Source organism: Leptinotarsa decemlineata, unplaced genomic scaffold, assembly GCF_025532065.1.
Source record: "Leptinotarsa decemlineata unplaced genomic scaffold, Ldec_3_MD MMD2_tig00026314_RagTag_RagTag, whole genome shotgun sequence".
NCBI lineage: Eukaryota > Metazoa > Arthropoda > Insecta > Coleoptera > Chrysomelidae > Leptinotarsa > Leptinotarsa decemlineata.
In genome coordinates, this window is record NW_027412684.1 from 17,887,997 (window position 1) to 17,911,015 (window position 23,019).

General features: G+C 37.8%; 1 protein-coding gene across 1 annotated transcript; it reads right to left on the reverse strand.

Moving 5' to 3' along the window:
• Nucleotides 1–1,391: 1,391 nt before the first annotated feature.
• LOC111510978 (homeobox protein DBX1-A) lies at nt 1,392–21,868 on the reverse strand. Its single transcript, XM_023166958.2, has 4 exons — nt 21,695–21,868; nt 16,101–16,483; nt 5,539–5,747; nt 1,392–1,552 (listed from the first exon to the last, which is right to left on the reverse strand). Exons 2-4 carry the CDS (start codon nt 16,423–16,425, stop codon nt 1,409–1,411), a joined length of 678 nt encoding a protein of 225 aa, XP_023022726.2. The 5' UTR covers nt 16,426–16,483; nt 21,695–21,868; the 3' UTR covers nt 1,392–1,408.
• Nucleotides 21,869–23,019: the final 1,151 nt, after the last annotated feature.

Below are 23,019 nucleotides of genomic sequence, written 5' to 3' on the forward strand. Positions count from 1 at the left end.
AAATATAAATATATAATATTCTCGTGTCATAGTGCTAGTTGCCATACTCTTCGGAAATGGCTTTACCGATTCTTATGAGATTTGATATGCATATTCGGTAGGTCTGAGAATGGGTTGTAATCTATTGTTTATACCTCAAAGTGATAAGGGTGCTCCACCCCAAATTTTTCCTAAAGAAATTTTTTGTTTTCATTTTTTTGTGATGTGGCATCAAAAAAAATATAACCCTCAATTTTCACCCTTTTATCACCAACGCCTATTTCCTGCCAGGCGTCTACCGGTGTCACAGTAAACAGCACGGAGTAGGGATAAAAACGAAGCCGGTCTCCTGTCTCTCTCGCCCAATGACCCTTATCTTACTCCCTATAAAGTTTTCGGCCACATCGAGCGTAGATACATTTTGCGATGCCATCGAGGCTGGGAATTATCCATGCCACCGAATAATTTACTGAAGATTGGATCGCTCCGTAATTTGAATCCACCACGGCTGTGCAACGGCACGCGTCAAGTCATTTGGAAAATAATAAACATTGTCGAGGCTAGCATTTTGAATGGCAAGTTCCGAGGTGAAAATATATCAATAACACGAATCTCTATTATACCTACCGATGTGCCAATTAATTTCAAAGGTGTGCAATTTCCAATTAGATTAGCAGTCGCAATGACTATCAATAACTCCCAAGGCCAGACAATGTCCGTTTGTGGCATGCTGTCGAATTGGCAAACCAATCATTTTGTTTGTTTCAGCTAAACATGGACTAACGGGCTAATGAGTTGAGGAATTGATATTATTTGCTAGTGTTATTGTTCTGTCATACACGTAAAATGAGACAGTTATTATTTTCTACCCTAGAAATAATTTATGTGGTAAAACAACATTTGCCGGTTCAGTTAGTAATAAAATAAAACCAAAGTCCCGCATTGTAGTTACTCGAGTACGAACTCGGGCACTGCGGTCATTACCACATTTGATAATATCTACCTCAGTAGTGGACGAAACGTCAGGCATGAAAACCTGTAAACCACGGCAAAAAAACCCTGAAAATAGCTTCCGCACATTTATTTCCCCACCTGTTCAATTTTTTCGCTGATTGTCAATCACAATAAACATTTTCTTCATTTCAGTATCTTTTAGCACTAGTTGAAGTATTCTTTTCTAAAAAAGGTTCACATATGTATTGAAAATCAATAAGTCCCTTTCACACAGGTGTCATTGAGGAAAATTGCCCGACAACAAGAAATGATGTTTACCCGATCGATCGAAAGAAATGATAGCACTACAGTCATTATTTCAATAATCCACAATAAAGAAGAGAAGTGGTTATGACGTCAACGAAGTTTTTATACGGTTTCCACTCGCTTATTCCAATAATAATAATGATAGACGGACGATTGGTAAAATTTTTAATCAGTCAATATCGTCTGTGATCGTATCCACATCTATTTGTATATCCTGGTCTTGTGTTGAATCGGCTACCGCATTCTCCGTATTTTGAACTCCCTCTCTGGAATGCCTCCATTTCATTCGCCTGTTCTGGAACCAAACTTTCACCTGGAAGGAATAAAAATGTCGAATCAAGATATTTCAGAATTAATATTTTCTATAATGTTATCCAATTTGGTACTGAAGAGCCTTGGGGCAAGTGTCTTAAGGCGAAACATCGATGTATACCAGTGAGGATGACAGTGTTCCATGTAAGTGCAATTTTTTACCATTCATTTAAATTAGAACTCATGTGAATGATATCTGATTTTTATTCCACAACGAATGTTTGAAATACAAACTGAGTAAAGAAAAGTATCTTCTGTATAATTCAGTGTTCATATAGAAATATTTGTTTCGAAAGATTTTTTTCTTTCGTGTAATTCTGTAGCTGTTTCAGGAGGACTTTCTTTCAGTTTGTGTCTGAAAGTTACTTATTTGCATGATCTACACATCCATGTATAGAGTTACTTATTTTCAAATTGATTACGTCCTTCCTTTCTTTGGAAGATTTCCTCATCTTTTTTTGTGTCGAGATGGAGTAGTAGAAAGCCAAAAACGTTCTTTTCCAAAAATATTTCATATTTTGGGTTGAAATTTTTCATTTAAAAATAATAAAAGAGGTCTCTTCCTTTTTAAAGCTGTCAGATTCAGTTAGAGAAATAGATGTTTCAAAATACATTTATTTTTAAACGGTTTTATTTATCAAATTGATGGATGTGGCCATTACTACGTAATAGGAGATTATCATAAAAAATGAGAAATAAAACTTTCTACAATGAACTAATACATAAGTTTGAAAATTTCTTTATAGGACGAAACTGCAGTGAGGCTAGTTACAAACTCTTTGTGTAAAAAACACATAGAGAGTTTTATTTTTCCTTTTTCATGGTTTTATTTATGTCCTGATTCTCAAATTATCATCTGTGACAATTGCTACCAGGGATATCAAAAATCATGGAGAAAGCCGTAAACCACCACATCCTCAAAACAGGCTTTAACATCTTGAGCGATCATCAATATGTCTTTAGGAAACAAAGATCAACAGACGATCTTCTATCGTATGTCAGCAATTTTTGGAATAACGCAATCAAAAACAGGAGGTTGATTATCTTATTGACGATCGAGAAGTGATTTCCAATTGGGGGGGAAGTAACCAGGTTCAATTCAATGTCACAAAAACCCAGGCATCGGTTTTCTCCAAAAAGAACTCCAAATCGGAATAAAGTCAGGGCAGACCGATAGAAAATTTCAACCTTTCTTATCTAAGATTGTCCCAAAGCAGTCTAGGGCACAGCCAAGCTTTGACATTGACAACCGAACGAGCATTTGTTTCGATCCTTCTCTGCAATTTTCACTGAAAGGCAACTAGATAATACCAGAGTCCAATGTCAGATTTTTCTACCGATTCTATGGAAAGTTATACGGGACTATATCCATGCTCACCTATTCTATGTCCTTAATATAGAATAAAAAAAAATACTTTTATCTAGCTTCTACTCAAGCTACTTGAAAATGGCCTTATAAGCCGAAACCGGTCGTAACGAATAAATAAACACAGTAGAAAAAAGACGAAAGTATTTTCTTTATTCTATATTCAACATGAATTTCTACAAAATAAATAAGTCATCAATCGAACGAGTTATTCTATGTCTTATTTTTGAAGAACAGTTGAATTTCATCAGTTCGGACTTCCATTGTCTAATATAATATAAAATGATTTGAAATCCCTGAAAAAATGAAAGAATAACCGAAAATGACAATTTTATTAAAATAAAAAAATGAAATTACAAGGAAATAACATACAAGCTACAACCAGAAAATAAAAAATTGAAATATTAATAAAAGCTGAAAATTAAAAAATTTAAAAAATATTATTAACAAAAAAGATGAAAAATAAAAATTAAAATTAAAAGATTCCAAACCAAATTACGTCAAGACGTTTCGATTGTTAGTATCCACAATCGTCTTCGGGTGATGACGAGTCATCGTGATTTCGTCCAGGTTTGGAGACCAGCTCCCCTACCCTTTTGGCTGATTGTTGGCCTTGAGAGGGACCAATGGGTACACAACTGATAGATGACGGCATGAAGTCCTTAGACATCAGTGCCGCCCTTCACGGGATACCCCTACCTGGCTGGGGTGGGATGGATGAAAAAGTTATTCATCCTTTAACGGGGGACATGAGGGCCTCATTCGACAGAGTGTCGGGGCCTTCTATATCGGGAGGGGTCGTCTACAGCATAATCTGTGGCTTCCCTAACTAACGGGTGTCTTCGGGTGATAGCCGAGATCTGACTATTTATAGGTCGTTCGGGTGTTTTCACCTTTCACCTATCCCCTCTTTCCGCTCCATTGGTTTTAGCGGGAGATGACCGTTTGGTGAGAGTTGGTCGTTTTTCGCTTGATATGTTACGTATATGTTACGTATCTCTACGCTAGCTCGACTAAATGCGTTGTTGGACAACATATACGCGGCTTCCTTGAATTTTCTCCGAAACCAGTGTTCCTCTTTGTGGATGATTTCAGCTTGAGATCACTTGATATTATGTTGATGATTCCAAACATGCTCTGCTATTTCGGATTTGCTAGTTTCTCCTCGCTGTGTGTGTTTCTTGTGCTCAGCAATGCGAACTTTCAATGGCCTCTTAGTTTCACCGATGTATGATTCTCCGCACTTGTAGGGTATCCGGTAAATGCAATTCTTGGAATCGCAGTCCACGTTTGGTGGCCTGGTTTTCGTGAGGCTGCTACGGAGAGTGTTCCCAGATCTTGGTTGCTTTGCAATGAATGCTTCACAAGCAACTGTCTTTCGACAGTTCTTGCAGCTTTCATTACAAACAGCAGAGTACTTCTGCTGATGTAGGGGAGACTGGGGCAAGATGAGATAGCTAAGACAAAACTCGTTATACAAGGAAAATTAAACTCTTTAATAACATTCTTTAATAAAAGAGGTAACCATTATACATTTATCTCTTATAATTAAACGTTGTAGCATGCAAAATCACAGAACTTTTTGTGACAAATAATGAAAAAATAAACTTGTCAAATTTCCCGTTTTGCCCCATAACTGGGGTAAGATGGGAAACGCTGTGGGGCAAAACGAGTACGCTTTTTAATCGGATAGACAGCGTTCACAAATGTGTGCCTCTTCATCTTCCTCATCTACTCCGGCACATGAATTATGCGCCCAACCGTGGCACACGCCGCAGATGACCCAACCTTCGGTTGAATCTGAGTATAAGTACCCACAATAGATGCAAGCACAGTCTTCATCCTCTTCTTGGGATGAACTATCTTCCGATTCAGTTTCTTTTTTGCACCTTTTGGTTTGACGCTTTTTCTGTAGGTTTTCCTTGTGAGTTGTCTTTTTAATCTTCTTTGCAGTCTTTTTTCCAGGTTTCTTTATTTGTTTTTTACCTTTTTCAGTCACTTGATTATCAGTCTTGATTATAGTATCCCATTATGCCCCGATCATCTTGCCCCGATCCACACTCAGGTTGAAAAGATGACGCAATTCTAACCTCAAACTTTACCGGCGAAAAAATCTGGTTTGAATTTAATGTTTTGGACTACTATAATAAGCTCGGGATTGAAATAATACATCAACACAGGTACTTACATGTCTGTACATCAATTTTCGAATCAAATATCGCGTAAAAACACTTGTAATATCACTTTTTTCTCTCTGCAACGCAAAAACGAGTTCTAACCTGTTCGCTCTGCTTGGACACACCAGCGGAGAGTGAAGTTCGTGCAAATGGCGCTGTCGCCGCTCCGAACACGATTACTATTCACGCACACAAGCTTACTTGCCGTGCTGCCCCGAACTTCATCTTGCCCCGGTCTCCCCTACTTTTTGAAGATTTCAGTGAAAACAAGGCCATTTTCAAACTTTCCTATAGAAAATCGGTTGAGCCCTATGAAGAGCTTGACCGATTTCCTTAGACACATGCGATATAAATCTTCTCAAGACAGTTTTAGATGTTTGGCAGTGCTTGTAAATACTCAGAAATAATTTATGAAGTCCTTGCAAATAAAAAGCAAATACAAACCTGAGCATCTGTTAGTCCCAGTGTGGCTGCAAGTTGTCGCCTGTCAGGTTTTGTTATATATTTCTGCAACTGGAACCGTCTTTCCAAGCCTTTTCTTTGCAGATTGCTGAATACGGCCCTGGACCAAGACCGCTTCCGCTTATTCTGATTACTGCTGTTAATTGAGAGGTTGGCAGGAGGATTTGTTGGGGAATCTGGAAGTCGAATACCTGGAAATAAATGATATACAGTAAATCGAGGGTATCTGTGAATAAAAAACGTTGATAAAAAATCAGTTACAATATATAGATTGAAGCTTTGTTGGCTTGTGGATACGCGAAAAACATAAAAGTTTTCCCAAAACTAAGAACCCTCGTTTCCTAACATACAACAAATCGTATTCGTTTGAGCACAAGCAAGTAATTCAACGATATTTCTTTTCGGCAAAAAGCAATGCTTTATTACACACGATATTCCTTTTTTTTTAACTAATGAAAGCTGCTGTACTCAAAATGTTCTATCCCACAAGTTAACAGTCCGATGGCTGACAAATTTGTCCACGTGTCTTTTGAAGGTTAGGGTTAACTGAAGAGCATATGGATTCAATACCAGTAATGCCATCTGTGTGGTAGTCTAGGAACTTTTAGCGCACCTAATATCTATTGATTAACAAGTAATTGAAATTTTCAATTATCATGAAAAGTGAAAAATAAAACTTTCTATGGTTTTTAACACTTTCATTTGTAACTATCGTTACCACAGTTTCCTCCTATATGGACATTTCCCTTCCTACCAGCTAATAACGGCTACATCAATCAATTTATTTTCAATTATGTTGAGTGAAAGGAAGATATTGAGGTTATTTGTTCTCAGAAAAAACTTGATATCTGTGAAAATTATCGATGTTGCTATGAGCTTTTTCCTTCACAAAAACTTCAAATTTGCCTCGGCTATTCTAACAAAATTACTTTCAAAGTAGCATATAAAAACCTTGATTGCGTACGTTTTCTAAATATTGAGATTATTAAGCTCAGTAAAACAGATCCCAAAGATAATATTTCTGATAATTCTCGATCGTTTATTTGATTAGGTTGTTGGAATGGCGGTGAAATAGCCAATAAAACTAAATCATTATCACATAAACTCCATACCCCCAACAATATAAATTTCGTTTCGCGTTCTCGTAATAAAACGCGCGTTTTCGAAAAAAACTCGAGATTAATGTGCCCTGATGATGGGAGACGATAAAAATTTAAAACATACTACATAATGGTTTGTAAATATACACGTTCAAACCGTTGATGAGTACCAAATTTCTGAAGAAGCATAAACATCCATCTTGATGTATGGGTATATAAACACATTCACATGGCGATGTTTACAGCTGGAGATTTAAGTATTCCTCTTGTATATACAAGGCCAGCTAAGTGTTTATGCGACGGCAACAGACGTGGAGATTTTATTTCGTTTTGATAATAGACCGATCGTTCGGGCCTGTGGCTCCATTTCATTCTGAAAAAGTGATGAATAATTAGAAGAAACCTATCGTGTGTAGTTCAATTTTTGATGAAATTAGTGGACTGTAAATGGCAGCTAGTATAGCGATCGTTTTGTTATGAGGACAAATTAATTTCGAGAAAAGAAATATTTTGATATGGAGATCCAGGAGATGGCACTAGTCTACTATAGGGTGGATCACTCTATATTGTTTCGCTCCATGATGCTCCATGATGAAAATGAAAAAAGAAAATAAAAATTAGAAGATTCCAAACCAAGTTACGTCACGACGTTTCGATTGTTAGTATCCACAATCATCTTCGGGTGATAATTGGACTTATTTCTCCGAGATCTGACTATTTATAGGTCATTCGGGTGCTTTCATCTTTCACCTAACCCCTCTTTCCTCTTTCCGCTCTGTTGGTTTTAACAGGAGATGACTGTTTGACGGGAGTTGGTCGTTTTTCGCTTGATTAGAGCTTTCCATATATTACGTATCTCTACGCTAGCTTGACTAAATGCGTTGTTGGACAACATATACGCGGCTTCCTTGAATTTTCTCCTAAACCAGTGTTCCTCTTTGTGGATGATTTCAGCTTAAGCGCACTTGATATTATGTTGATAATTCCAAACATGCTCTGCTATTCCGGATTTGCTAGTTTCTCCTCGCTGTGTGTGTTTCTTGTGCTCAGCAATGCGAACTTTCAATGTATGATTCTCCTCACTCGCAGGGTATCCGGTAAATGCAATTCTTGGAATCGCAGTCCGCATTTGGTGACCTGGTTTTTGGTGAGGCTGCTACTGATAGTGTTCCTAGATCTGAAGCAGGTCCTGATGTTATACTTGGACCCAATCCTTCTTATCCTTTCCGATAATCCTCTGATGTAGGGGAGTACAAGTACTGGTTGTGGCGGCTTCTCTTCCTTGTGGAGCTCTTGCTGTCTTCTAGCTAAAGCCTGCTCCACCATCACTCTGGAGTAACTATTCTGTTGAAGGTCATTTTTGATGATGCCTATTTCTTTTTTGAAACCTTCCTTTGTATTATAGAGCTCGAAAGCACGATCTAGTAGAGTCTTGATAATTCCTCTCTTAGTCGATTGATGGTGGTTGGATTTCTGGTTCAGATACTGTCCTGTGTGAGTGGGTTTTCGATATACAGATGTTACCCATTTAGTGTCGGTTTTCTTCACCAATACGTCTAAGGAAGGCAATTCGTTGTGGACTTCCTTCTCCATTGTGAAAGTGACGGAAGAACTTACGTTGTTGATGTGCTTCAGAAAAATGTCTAGTTCTGCATTTTCATGGTTTCATATTATGAAGGTGTCGTCTACGTATCACAACCAGACTCGGGGCTTCTTGTGGGCTTCTTCAATGGCCAGAGTTTCAGAAGAATTCAGATGGAAAATCAGAGAACCAGTTGCAACTCCTAACGTCAGCAATGAAGAACGAAGAGCCCTGAACGGGCTACGTAGAGACAACACCATCAAGATCTTACCTGCAGATAAGGGAAACGCTACTGTTGTGATGGATACTGAACTCTACGAACAGAAGATCGAAGAGGTGCTTCAGAAAGGAAAATACGCGAAAATCGTAAGAGACCCTACTGCATCAATTGAAAGGAAGTTGTACCAGACTTTGAAAAAACACCAAGTCTATTTTTCGGAAAAAGAGCGATCATCGCTAACACCGCACCACAGTAAGCCACCTCACTGGTTTGGACTACCCAAAATCCAAAAAAAGGATGTTCCGCTCAGACCGAACTGCTACGTCCAATTGGAGGATGAATTTTTTACGCAAGATGAGTGACTGACAATGGGATCGTCACTTTCACCGATTATAGCTAATATATATGGAGTGGTTCGAAACTCTGGCCATTGAAGAAGTCCACAAGAAGCCCCAAGTCTGGTTGAGATACGTAGACGACACCTTCATAATATTGAACCATGGGAATGCAGGACTAGACATTTTCCTGAAGCACATCAACAACGTGAGTCCTTCCATTACTTTTACAATGGAGAAGAAAGTCCACAACGAATTGCCTTTCTTAGACGTATTGGTGAAGAGGACCGACACTAAATGGGAAACATCTGTATATCAAAAACCCACTCACACAGGACAGTATCTGAACCAGAAATCCAACCAACATCAATCGACTAAGAGAGGAATCATCAAGACTCTACTAGACCGTGCTTTTGAGCTCTGTAATACAAAGGAAGGTTTCGAAAAAGAAATAGGCATCATCAAAAATGACCTTCAACGGAATGATTACTCCAGAGTGATCGTAGAACAGGCTTTAGCTAGAAGACAGCAAGAGCTCCACAAGGAAGAGAAGCCGCCACAACCAATTCTTGTACTCTCCTACATCAGAGGATTATCGGAAAGGATAAGAAGAATTGGGTCCAAGTATAACATCAGGACCTGCTCCAGATCTGGGAACACTATCCGTAACAGCCTCACGAAAACCAGGCCACCAAACGCGGACTGCGATTCCAAGAATTGCATTTACCGCATACCCTGCAAGTGCGGAGAATCATACATCGATGAAGCTGAGAGGCTATTGAAAGTTCGCATTGCTGAGCACAAGAAACACACACAGCGAGGAGAAACCAGCAAATCCGGAATAGTAGAGCATGTTTGGACTCATCAACATAATATCAAGTGGGCTCAAGTTGAAATCATCCACAAAGAGGAACACTGGTTTAGGAGAAAATTCAAGGAAGCCGCGTATATGTTGTCAAACAACGTATTTAGTCAAGCTAGCGTAAAGATACGTAACATATGGAAACCTCTTATCAAGCGAAAAACGACCAACTCCCGCCAAACGGTCATCTCCCGCTAAAACCAATGAAGCGAAAAGAGGAAAGAGGGGATAGGTGAAAGGTGAAAGCACCCGAATGACCTATAAATAGTCAGATCTCGGAGGAATAAGTCCAGTTATCACCCGAAGACGATTGTGGATACTAACAATCGAAACGTCGTGACGTAACTTGGTTTGGAATCTTTTAATTTTTATTTTTATTTTTCATTTTTCTTAATATTTTTTTTTAATTTTCAGCTTTTATTAATATTTCAATTTATTGTCTGGTTGTAGCTTATATGTTATTTCCTGGTAATTTCAGTTTTTTGTTTTAATAAAATTGTTATTTTCGGTTTATCTTTTCAATTTTATTTTTTTTCAGGGATTTCAAATCAATTTATATCATATTAGACAATAGAAGTGCGAACTGATGAAATAATGAAAAGCTTAACCGTTCAGGAGTTGTCAACGATGAAGCTATTTGTACTGCAGTTTTAGGGCACGTTGGATTAATGGAAAATTCGCAATCTCTTACTAAGTCATCTCGAGAATCAGGAATCAGTCGTATAAATGTTCTCAGGATCCTTCATAAGTACAAATTTCATCCATAATATAAGATTCGACCAGTTCATGAATTGATCGAAGATGATTTCGATAGACGTATCGAGTTTTGTAAAAGTCTCACTGAACGGATCAACTTGCATCAGAATTTTTTGTATAAAATTTGTTTTTCGGTTTGAATGGAGAGGTGAATCAGCAAAATTGTCGATATTGGAGTGATACGAATCCTCATTTATACCGTCAAGTTCATACCCAACGACCTCAAAACTAAATGTTTGGGCAGGAATTTCAGGTGACCATATCATTGGATCTATTTTCATCGATGATAATTTGACTAGTGATAAATATTTGGAAATGTTGGGGAATCGAATAATACCATGCTTCAATAGGGCAATTGTGGAGGATATAAATTTATTCGAAAACGAGATAGTTTTTCAGCAGTATGGTGCACCTTCTCATTATAATGCAGCTTCAGTGCGACAATTTTTGGATGATCATTTTCCTGGTAGCTGGATTGGCAGAAGAGATCCTACAGAATGACCACCAAGGTCTCCGGATCTCACTCCTGTAGATTTGTTTCTATGTGATCATTTGAAGTCTGAAGTGTATGAGACAGAATCAACAACCTATATCATGAGACATTGCAGAGATATAACTCCCGAGATTCTCAACCATGTGAGGGCGGTAATGGAAGCTCGTGATCATCTTCAAGAGGAAGATCTTCCTCTTGGAGGTGATCTTCCTCTTGGAGATGATCTTCCTCTTGGAGATGATCAGTTGGTGATCGAAACACGTGTCGAGGTGTTAAAATAACGTTTTTGTGTTGGGAAAAACTCCAGTGATATTGAATACTACACCAAAGGTTCCAAACAGTGCATAACAAGTTCATAAAAACGGACAAAACTTGCGAAACAACCTGATAATTTTTCACGCCACCTCAATCCAATCATCACATTCACCAGATTCGGAAAATGTAAACGGTCCTGGAAACAAACACCCCCTAATGATTTATTTTTTTCGCACAACTATGCATCAACGGTGTTTACAAGCGATCCTGATTAGTTTACTTCGAAGCATAATCATTCTCATAATTCTCTGGTGTTGATAAACCCAAGAATATATGAGAATTAGATTTTTCATTTCGTTTATGTGAATCATCGCTCGCTTCTGTTTGTTATTATTATCGTTATTAGCTGTTGAAAAACGTCGATTCCCCCATCGAGTGTATTCAAATAGTAGCACGCCTATTTACAATATTGCGATATACACGTCGAATTCAGTCGGGATGATAACTGACGATATCCTGCTGGTAACCATATGTTTGTGATCCAGCCTCCGAGATTTGTCTGATTGGGAAATGAACGTTTTCATTGAACCGGTCCGAGGAAACTGAAAAGCTGACGAAAAACGATTCCCAGACTGATTTACGGACTGATTTGTTTCAGTCGACAATTAGTTGATACGTAATTTTTGGCTTTTTTCAATACATAAGCCTCAGAACAGTTTAGGGTAAGCACCGACTAATATATCAGTGGAATCACACAAAAAAATGTATAAGAGGGCCCCAAGTGATTCACAACGAAATAAAACAAAAACCTCTTAGTAGAGCCAAAATCCCTCAATCTAAATGGCTTGCTTGTCAAACAATAGGTTAGTTCAAAAAAAGAAATATGGGAGTGGTATAAATACAGGGTATCAATTTGAAAACTTCTCACCCTTAATATCTTCCTTCCAGTAAACAATATGAGGAATCGGAATTTTATTGTCAAGGGGGACACTTTCAAGAACTATTTGTAGTTCAACCCCCTGGGAGGGTTAAATGTTACCCTTAGAATTTCAAATGGTAAGGGTGGTCAAGTGACACATCATTTTGATTGGCGTTAAATTCTGCTTTCAATGTTACCGTAACTTATTATGTTTTGATGAACATTTTCCGAGTGAAAGGGAGATATTTAGGGTGGGAGGTTTTTAAATTGACGCCTATAATAGCAATAAATCTATACTTATAAATGTGAAAGTCACTCACTTAACACTGAAGCATTCTTCTCTGTTTCTCCATATTGGTAAGTTCTAGGAAGTCTACTTTATTTAAATTTTTGAACATTTTATTAAAACAACGATAAAAATAAAATAAAAACAAAAATAAAAATTAATTGGCGCTCCGGGGCGACTTCATTGATTCCAGTGGCGCATTTGCTTTTTCAGCTGCAGGAAAACCCGGAGAAACCTGCAGCACCACATCATTTGAAGATCTTGATCTGCCAATGTCCTCTCTTTCATAAAACAAAATGTAGGGTGTCTCCAGAGGCTCCAATAAATTCAATGCATCGCCAGAACACTTCGAGACACGACTATCGTCAAACTTAAACCAGTCCGTTTCTTCTTTGACCAAGGCGTAATAATGACCATATTCAACGCAAAAACCACAGTGAACAATGACTGCATGAATATTATAACAGTGGTCTGCTAGGTTGAAATGTTCATCTATTTCGAACCTTCCAAAGAGTTTCTTGCCTCCGTTAGAGGTTGAGTCTCGTTTGAAAATCATCAGTTATTAGATTGACTGGTGCCTCAGCTATACTTGTTTCCTCATAACAGTCAGTTAGTTTGGCGCATGTTTGACAATACAGTCGATCATCACCTGTTGAAAATTCCATTTTCAGATGATTTAACAATAAGCTTTGCACGGACTGGTTATTAGTCATATTAGGAAAAGCTAGATGAAGATCCAGAAATTCACATAAGTTTTCGGTACTTCTAGGAAGTTGAAATTTGGTATATAAGGACTTCTTATGTCTTAGATACACAATGAGAAAGGATTTTTAAATATTCCAAAGGGGGCGCCCCTGTGGAGGTAAAAAGGGCGCGTTTACATACAAAAATTACCTTTTTCTACGGTAGCTATACAAAGTCCCACTTCTCTCATCGCTTTCATACGTTCAAGACGAAAGATTTCTCACGCAGTGAGAAATATCCGCCATTATAGTGTGAAAAAATGTCTCACTGTTATCACAATAACCCAAGTCAGTCATGAATTGTCACATGTCAGATTGATATGACACGTTTTCCATGTTGACAACGCTATGGCGACGATTCGCGTGCAATATCCAAGTAGCCCATTGTCGGCGTTGTGTAAAACATTCAAGGAGGTGATTCCTCATCCAAAAAAAGATAGGATCTTTCATACAAAGAAATTTCATTGGAGTATCTCTTGTTAAGATACAGCCCCTTGAAGGGGGTACATAAAATTTGTATAACAATTTTTTTCACAACCACTAAAAAAGTTACAATATTGAAATTAAGCTCCCGCCCATGGGCTCCCGCCCATTTTAGTCAAGTAGCACGTCAGCATTTAACTGAAACATATGCAAATCAGTGGATAGGTCGAGGAGGACCACAGAACTGTCTCGCTCGATCCCCGGATCTCAATTCTCTCGATTTCTCCATTTGGGGCCATTTACAGCATTTGGTTTATCGTACTCATGTTCGCGATGTAGAGGACTTAAGAAACCGCATCATCGATGCGTGCAGGGTAATCAGAGAGACTCCAGGAATATTTGAGCGAATACGTGGCTCAATGCGCCGACGTCTAGACGTATGCGTAATGTCTGAAGGTAGACATATTGAACATTTACTATGATTTCTACATGTTGTGTGTTTTGTTATTAATACATTAGTTTTGTTTATTACCCTTTAATCGTGTAATGCAGGTACTAACTACAAAATAACAATAAATCCAATTCGCATTTATGACGATGTATCTCTGTAGTTGTTGACAGACCGTAAACGTAATGCATATCATCCATTTCCTCATTTGTGTATGCCATTTTAATACCAAGTGAATTATTAAAGCAACAAATTAAGAACAGAACAACAACACACAATTAATATTAATTCAATTTCGAAAATTCACAAACTGACAGCGTCATACCAATTTAATTGTCACAATCGCTAATAGCGACCTACTAGATAGATTAGTTTCGTATTTTCGCATTTATGACGATGGATCTCTGTAGTTGTTCGTGAAATAATTTTTTGCTGCGAACTGGTTTATTTCGGGCAAAAAACCCAAGAAACATTTTTTTTGTTTAGAATGAAACAGGCTATCGGAAATAAATTTTTAAATGGTAAACAAATAATGAGACAAAAAATTACATTGGAAATAAATTTTAGGGGTTGCGTTTTCCACCCCTTACAACCATGGAGAAAACCAAATAAATTACTGGCAAAGTGTCTTTTTGGTAGTACAAAACGTCAGGTTAATTTCAATATTGTATTTTTTTCAGTGCTTGTGAAAAAAATTGTTATACAAATTTTATGTACCCCCTTTAAGGGGCTGTATCTTAACAAGGGATGCTCCAATGAAGTTTCTTTATATGAAAGATCCTATCTTTTTTTCGATGAGGAATCACCTCCTTAAATGTTTTACACTTATTCAGTTACACCCTGTATATTGCCTCCAACCCTCTTTCTGTTGTTTATCAAGGACTTATAGGAAAGAACAAGAATCCAATATATTGCTTCGCTGACGACAGCACACTTGACCACGGTTCCGAGGTATTACCTCTCATCACTGCAGGAAAGATACAATCCAAACAGCAGAGTCCCTGGGACTCGATTAATTTCAACGTGGCTCCGATGCATATATATAACCCACATCTAAGACAAAGACTGTAGTAACAGCTCCATCTTGTGAACAAAGCCCCAAGCGCGGCTTTGTTACCAGAACCTACGGTGTATGTAGTTGGGAAAGATCAATGTTTCGAAATTTCATTTCTAAATATTTATTTTCTTCAATATAATCTAAAAGAAGTTGACCAAGTGCTGATTGAGAAAAGTATTTTATAGCGAAACACGTAACGCAGTTTTGTAAACCTTTTATAGTAAAAATCAAAATAAATATCATCAGTAAACTTTGATTTTGATTTTCATCAAGTACCTATCTGCCAGTTCTGTGAAAGAATTATCCAGATCAACCTCATATAATCTTTCACAGAAAACAGTCGTCTAAATAAATATAGTTTAAAAAACTAAAAAACACGCTTTTAAAAAACATCGAACTAGAAAGTTAAAAATAATTCATTTTTAAATAAGCTTAAAACAATAACTGACGAAAAATATTAGTATTATTTAGAAAAAAGCGACGGGCTCTTGATATACAAAAAGTATGGCACAAAGCGCCACGCTTTTTTTACAATATTACTATTATTTATCGTTCGTTATTGTTTTAAGCTTATTAAAAAAATATTTTTTACTTTTTAGTTCGATGTTCTTTAAAAGCGCGTTTTTTAGTTTTTCAAACCATATTTATTTTTCATTTTTCAGTTTCGGAAGCTGACCATTAATATTTTTCGATTCCGGAGAGGGAGCCTGAAAAGGCGCGCAAAGCAGGGCTACAAATAAGGCAGCAGGAGCGCGTGTTAATAAAAAAAATTACTTTTTTCAAATGAAGAAATACATGTAGAGCTCAAATTATATCAAAGAGGTTACGCACAGCGCCATCTGTCCGCGAATAGATCAAGCAGTAATGTCCATATATCAAGGAGTAACGTACAGCGCCATCTGACCACGAATAGATCAAGCAATAATGTTGATAATTCTGTCAAATACAGATCCCCAGCTTGAGAGTTACAAACAAACTGACATACAAACAAACATACATACATACAGGTGAAGCTTATATAAAGCGTGTACAAATACAAAACAATTCTTCAACTATAATACTCACTAGGTCTGGTTGGAAACGGCCTTATGGGCTGCACAGTATATGTCCCACTGCTGGACCCGAACAGGTGTCCGCCAAAATACCCCGGCACTTCGCTAGAAGGAGAACACCCTGTAGAACTGACCTTGCAGCAACGATACAGGGAGGAGACGCAATCGGAGCACGGGATGGCCATCGTGGGGGTCGGTTTCGTGATGGCGGTTCCTTTTGGTGAAAGATCTTGTGCCCGAGGAAGGCTATCAGACGAAGACAGCAGTCGATCGATTCCGAATTTTAACCTCGTTGGTTCTTTTTCGGCGGTGGTAGTTTTGAAGAGGGCGCTGTTCATTGTTTTGGCGACGAGGATTCTGATTCCAGCTCAGGTTATTTCGGGACAAGCACTATGCCTGAAAAAAGTTGAGATTCAATTGAACGTGTTATACTCGAATTCAGTAACCGGTGTATTTGATTTTTGGGAGTTGTCTGCAGATAGACCAAAATGATTCATAAACTTTGTATACATAATATATATAGGTATATATATATATATAATATACCGGGTGTCCCACATTTTATGTGACAGGCAATATCTGGTTTCTTGAAGGAGATACACAAAAATGTTTAATACAAAAGTTTTAGGACTTCATGAGAGCTATATTTTGATATAATTTTCAAATATACAGGGTGTTTGGTGTAGGTGCTACAGACCAAAATTCCATTTTTTAAAATAGAACGCCCTGTATATCATTACATATTCAGATGCTACGTTAAATTCTGATATCATTTCATGTTTGGTTTTTGAAATTCGGTTACGGCGTTGTTGCGTTATTGCACTTTTCCTTAAATATGAAGTTTCAAAAAAACGTATTTACTCGTACACGAATCCAGTCTATATCTTTTATTAAATTGAACTAGACTACTACTGAATACAAACCATTATTCTCACCTCTACGATACGATATCGATATCAGTTGAATATAATATTGAAATTCTTAAGAATGTGACTAACTTGAGGGTGAATTGCATTATATTGCACAATTTCATCAAGTAGCTTATGCTTGTTGATGCCATAGTAACAAATGTTGTTGAATTGTATCTACTTGTCAGTTCGATTCAGTGATTCTTTGCAAAACAGTAACTGTGTTCTTTGTGCGAAAACTCCAGTATGCCTTTCGCGTTTAGTCCAAGTGATTGCATTGATATGTTAATTTTTGGGGAATGTCAGAAAAACTGCCGTCAAGCACAACGTCTATACCAAGAACGTTTTCCAGACAGACCCATTCCGTCACGAATGACTTTTTAGAGAGTTGTAGAAAAATTGCGAACTGGGTCATTTCCTTCTACTATAAAGCATCGTCATCATACGAGATCTGTTAGAACTGAAGATTTAGAGATCAATGTGTTGGCTTATATTATTATTGATCCACATGTTTCTATCTGTACTCTTGCAGAAGAAGTCAGTGTGAGTAAATCTAATGTACAGAGAATTCTGAAAGAAAATAAATACCACTTATTCAAAATTCAGTTGGTACAAGGTTTGAAACCCACGGACTTTGAACGACGACTTGAATTCATTGCTTGTATTCAGGTAATATTACATGAAAGTCCTAACATATTCAGTCAAATTTTGTGGAGCGATGAATCGCGATTCCACAATAATGGAGTTGTGAATCGACATAACAGTCACTATTGGTCTCAAGAAAATCCCCACTGGGTCCGCGAAAGTAATTTTCAAACTACTTGGGGTATTAATGTATGGTGTGGATTGTTCAATGGCCGCATCATAGGACCTTACTTTTTCAATGAAAATCTCAATGGATTGCGATATTTACATTTTCTAGAAAATGATTTGATCCAGTTGATGGAAGATATTCCCATAGCAGAACGACAAGGAATTTGGTGGCAACAAGATGGTGCTCCTCCTCACAATTCACAGGTTGTCACTGAATATCTGGATAGAACGTACCCAAATAGATGGATTGGTAATAAGGGTCCAATTCGGTGGCCGGCTCGTTCCCCAGATTTATCACCGCTTGATTTTTTCCTATGGGGTTATTTAAAAGATATTGGATGATCTGAAAATGAAAATTCGACTAGCGTGCAGTGATATTACGCCTGATATTATAAGAGCGACTTGTACGAGAGAAGTGATTCGACGTTTCGAAGCCTGTATAATATCTAATGGGCATCACTTTGAACAATTTTTATGACTTATTTCTAGGTACCTACCATTCTAATGAAATGATTTATCAAGTTATATTACTTACATTGTTATCAATTAAAGATTTGTTTTCGAATACACCTCTTTCAATTTCGCAATTGTTTCATATTCAAAATGATTCCTGACTGAATTCCACAACTCAAAATTGAAACCATTACTTCGAACACCCAAAATTTTGACTAATTTTCATGTGATCTGATGCAGAGAGAATAATTGTATGAGATATTTTTAAAAATAATAGTCGTTCTCAAGACTTTACATTTTAAGCAATAACTCAACAACGCCGTAACCGAATTTCAAAAACCAAACATGAAATGATATCAGAATTTAACGTAGCATCTGAATATGTTATGATATACAGGGCGTTCTATTTAAAAAAATGGAATTTTGGTCTGCAGCACCTACACCAAACACCCTGTATATTTAAAAATTATATCAAAATATAGCTCTCATGAACTCCTAAAACTTTTGTATGAAACATTTTTGTGTATCTCCTTCAACAAACCAGATATTGCCTGTCACATAAAATGTGGGACACCCGGTATATAGGTAATATATAGGTATATATAATATATAATATGACGTTTGTTATAGGACATAAAATATACACCTCTTTCGTGATTGAAATATTTGGTGAAACATTGAACATCATAAATACCTCCCATATCAAATCATTTATTTCAAGCTGATAAAAATGCGTATTCTTTTAATCAAAAATATCTGGATCAATTGAAAACCTTGGATAGGGAATGCTTTATTTCCATGTGAAGGACCAATTATTTTGATCCATCATGAAACGGTATATATATTATGTATTCATGATTGTCATCTGAAAGACGTTCGTTTTGAGACACTATATAATTTTTTATCATCGAAATTTTCGGAACATACATCTATGTTAAAAACGTAAGAAATAGAATCTTTCATTTCCTTATTATTGAAAACATAAAATAGACAAATATTTTCAAATGAAAGTTGTTAGTACCTAATCGAAAACATTATTTCGAAGCAAAATAATTGAAGTCTTCACTTCAATTATTTTGGTTCCTTATGAGACGGCTCATATATAATGTGTTCATGACTGTTATTTATTCAATTTATTATATTTTTCTCATATGTATATTTTGTTAATTGTACTTTATTTTCATGCTCCATACTTTGGAGCAAATGGCCACCAAAAAGTAACTGATGGTGAACTTGGTTGGGGGTTCTAGAGAAAATATAGATTGTGTTGAGGAGAAGTTCAAATCAAATCAAATTAATTTTTTATTTCTTTGCCACAATGTAAAATTGTATAAGAACAGTCAGGTAGATAAAATACAATGAAATATATAGGTACGTATGTACTTACAGAGTCAGGTTAAAATTGATACATAAAGAGTATATAAAATATAGTATATACAAATATAAGTTTCACAAGTTTCTTTTAAGATACCGAAATTTTTGTGAGATATAAGTTAAGGGGTATCATCAGCATAAATTGTAAGTCCTACGTTTGGAATCGATTTCGTTATTTCATTAATGTATAAAATGAAGAGAACCGGGCCTAAGACAGAGCCCTGCGGGATACCCATATCAATTCGAACCTCAGAAGATTTGATGTCCTGAAGCGAGTTGTTACTAAAATATTTCAAACAATATTTCAAGGAACTGGAAGTTATTTCCATGAGAAAAATAAAAAAGTAGAGAAGGAGCTTCTTCGGGTCGAACATGATATGATTTTGAATGAAATCATGCGTGGTAATCAGTTTTGTTATTGGTGAATTATACTTCGCGTATAAATCAAAATGGCAACTTTAGTTTTGTCTACACTACCTAGATTATGATTCTCCGTGGGTTGGGCTGCCTATCGGGCGCGTCCCCAGGTGGAGGATAGGGAAACGGCCAGGGGACTGGGAGCCCTGTTCGAGAAGCCAATGTGTTCTTATGGACAGAGTCGCCGGACTCCTGGTCAGTGGCATAAATGAGTAGGCGAGGGGAACTAAAATCCCCCAAAAGCCTTTGCGAAACACGCCACCGTGAACCAGCCTCCCCAAGCTAAGGTGTAAGGAATCGTGCCGACAGCTGAATGGCCGCAGGGTGATATGCAGTTACGAACGATTTCCTTGGGAAACTGGTTGAAACCTCATTGTAATCAGCCTACCTCTGCTACTGCGGGGCTCAATCTAAGGCGGTGGATGGGGATGAACAGAAATGTCCACCCAAATCTATCGCTTAGAATGAGGCTGGACATAGCAGATCACCTCCAACAGCAAGGGCACTTCCTGCGGCGGGCGCCAAGAGCTCCACCTTGAATGAAGGCAAGGAACCGGCTGCCTCTGCAGGAAAGGAACCGGCTGCCTCTGCAGGAAAGATCCCTCACTTGTGCATCTCCACGGAAGGAATCCCAAGAAGGTTGAAGAAGCCGCACAACGACAGTAATGTCGCTGCACCTTCCAAAACCTTCGCGGAGGCCACCGTGAGGCACCTCAAGGTTGCCAAAGAGAGTGTGTGATCGGCGAGTCTTGGTCTACATCTGCCAATATGAAGGGAATGTATCCTAGTGACTTGTCCACCTTCCTGAAAAGGACAGGATGGATGATGACCTAGGAGGACAACTCTTCAGGATGATGTACAATAGGTCACATGTAGCCCAAGTGCTGTGGGTTTACACTCACTCACTCTACTCTACAGATACAGATTATATCAATTCTACATCAATAATACAATATCTACGAAGACTAAGATACATCAGTTTTTAGGAAAACAAGTTCAGGAATGGTGATCTATTCAAATCCAATTGGTCATTCAGTAAAATGTTTGAAGTTTTAAGTTTATTAATTTCTGCAGCTTACAAATGATTAAGCTTCAAACATTTATTTTGTATGTGTACAATTTCGAAATTTCCTTCAAAGATATGATCTTCTTCTAAAAGATTATTTGAATATGTTGAACTTTTTTTCTCATTTACATAGCTCATTTGATGTTCCTGAATACGATTCCTAAATGTTCTACCAGTTTGACTAATAAATACCTACTTTGGGTAGGTACCACAATTTAATTTATGTACTCCTGATTTCTCGAATTTGGACGTTTTATCTTTATTCTATATGCAATTTTAATATCTCATTTATACAAAAATGAAGCCACTTTTTCTGTTGTTTGTCCAAAATATGTTGAAGCTTTATAATTTTGATTTTGATCATCAGTAGGACTACGAGGAGTATAAACCCGCCCAAAATAACTGTGGCAAATCATAACGAAATCACAAAATTTTGTTTGTGTTAGGGTTTTGCCATTGAAATGAGCATTTGTAACTTTTTACTATTTGGTACTTTCTTCTCATTGGAGAAAGTATGCTGCTGTGTACTCAAAAAGACTTCCAAAAGAGAAATATGTCAGGGAATCAGGCACGTACCTACTGGACTAACACCTCCACCCTGTTAAACTCCATTCCTGCGGTTTTCCCAAAAGCGTCGCACAAAAAATCACGGCACACTTCGCGTCAAGCACTCTCAGGAACACACATAATAGCGCCACCAGGCCCACTTGACTAATAGGGCCACCGCGATGCAATAGGTGGCCGTAAGTGAGGCAGCTTAAAGTTACGCATTGGGAGGAGTCACTTCGACTTTTCGCACCTCATTGGCTCTGGCAGGCTCATTAGCAGTCAGCCTCTGCACTTGTGTTACTCGGGGAGTTTATTATCGCTACAAGATGAGATACTTTCGATACGCGGCCTGGTTTTCGCTACTGTATATTAGCGAGGTATGTCAGCTGCCCGTAAAGTCCAGGCGCTGACGTCTATTGAGTGATGTGGATGTATGTTCCGGTATGGTGGTGTTAATTCGGGTCTCACAGGAGGCCGTTCGTTTGGAGGTTCATGAAGAATCATGAACATGAATAATGAATGGTTTGCACTATTTTATACAGATAGAGTATAACACACTGATTGAAGCTAATGATTCAGGTCCGGCTTCACTTTACAAATAAATCATTGTTATTATCAATAATGATGATAACAATAATAATAATTGGTTTGTCGAGGGGCGGACCGTTCTTATCCCTAAAAGCGGAGATTTGTCGATTCCTAAAAATAAGAGACAGATAACATGCTTGAATTCGTGTTATGAGTTGTTTACAAGCATCTTATACACACGAATACTCACCGCAGTTGACCGAGTGTTCGAACGGATATATGAGCAGAGAGGGTCGAAGAGAGGATTCGCTGGATGTAAAGAGAACCTGCTCATCGATAGATGTGTAACGCAGGACTCGATACAATATAAGCATAACCTCTCTATGGCCTGGATCGAGTACCGTAAGGCATTTGATACAATTTTGTATGAGCTCATCTTGCATTTGCTCAGATGCCTTGCGGTACCCGACAACATAGTGAAGATGCATTGAACAACTGGTACCACTTCACCATAACATCTGGTCAAGCAGGAGTCCAAACAGGGTGGGTCACTTTCAGAAGGGGTGTATTTCAGGATGATTCCCTCAGTCCCCTTCTATTCTGCATCTCACTATTGCCATTATCCGTTGCGCTCAGAAAAACTCGAGGGTATAACTGTGGCACCCCCGGAAACCGGAGGCACAAGGTCACCCATCTGTTTTATATGGATGATCTTAAACTTTATGCCTCTGGAGAGAAGAATCTCCATCAGTCCTTGAGGGTGGTGGAAGAGTACACGCATGGTATCGGTATGAAATTCGGGATAGACAGATGTGCAATGGTTC

What these genes read in the sequence shown, in the direction of transcription:
- LOC111510978 (XM_023166958.2), bottom strand. Translation starts at nt 16,425, where the DNA reads ATGAACAGCGCCCTCTTCAAAACTACCACCGCCGAAAAAGAACCAACG. An exon ending in GCCGTTTCCAACCAGACCTA is followed by an intron (nt 5,748 to 16,100) that starts GTGAGTATTATA and finishes ATTTATTTCCAG; the next exon opens with GTATTCGACTTCCAGATTCC. An exon ending in TGGGACTAACAGATGCTCAG is followed by an intron (nt 1,553 to 5,538) that starts GTTTGTATTTGC and finishes TATTCCTTCCAG; the next exon opens with GTGAAAGTTTGGTTCCAGAA.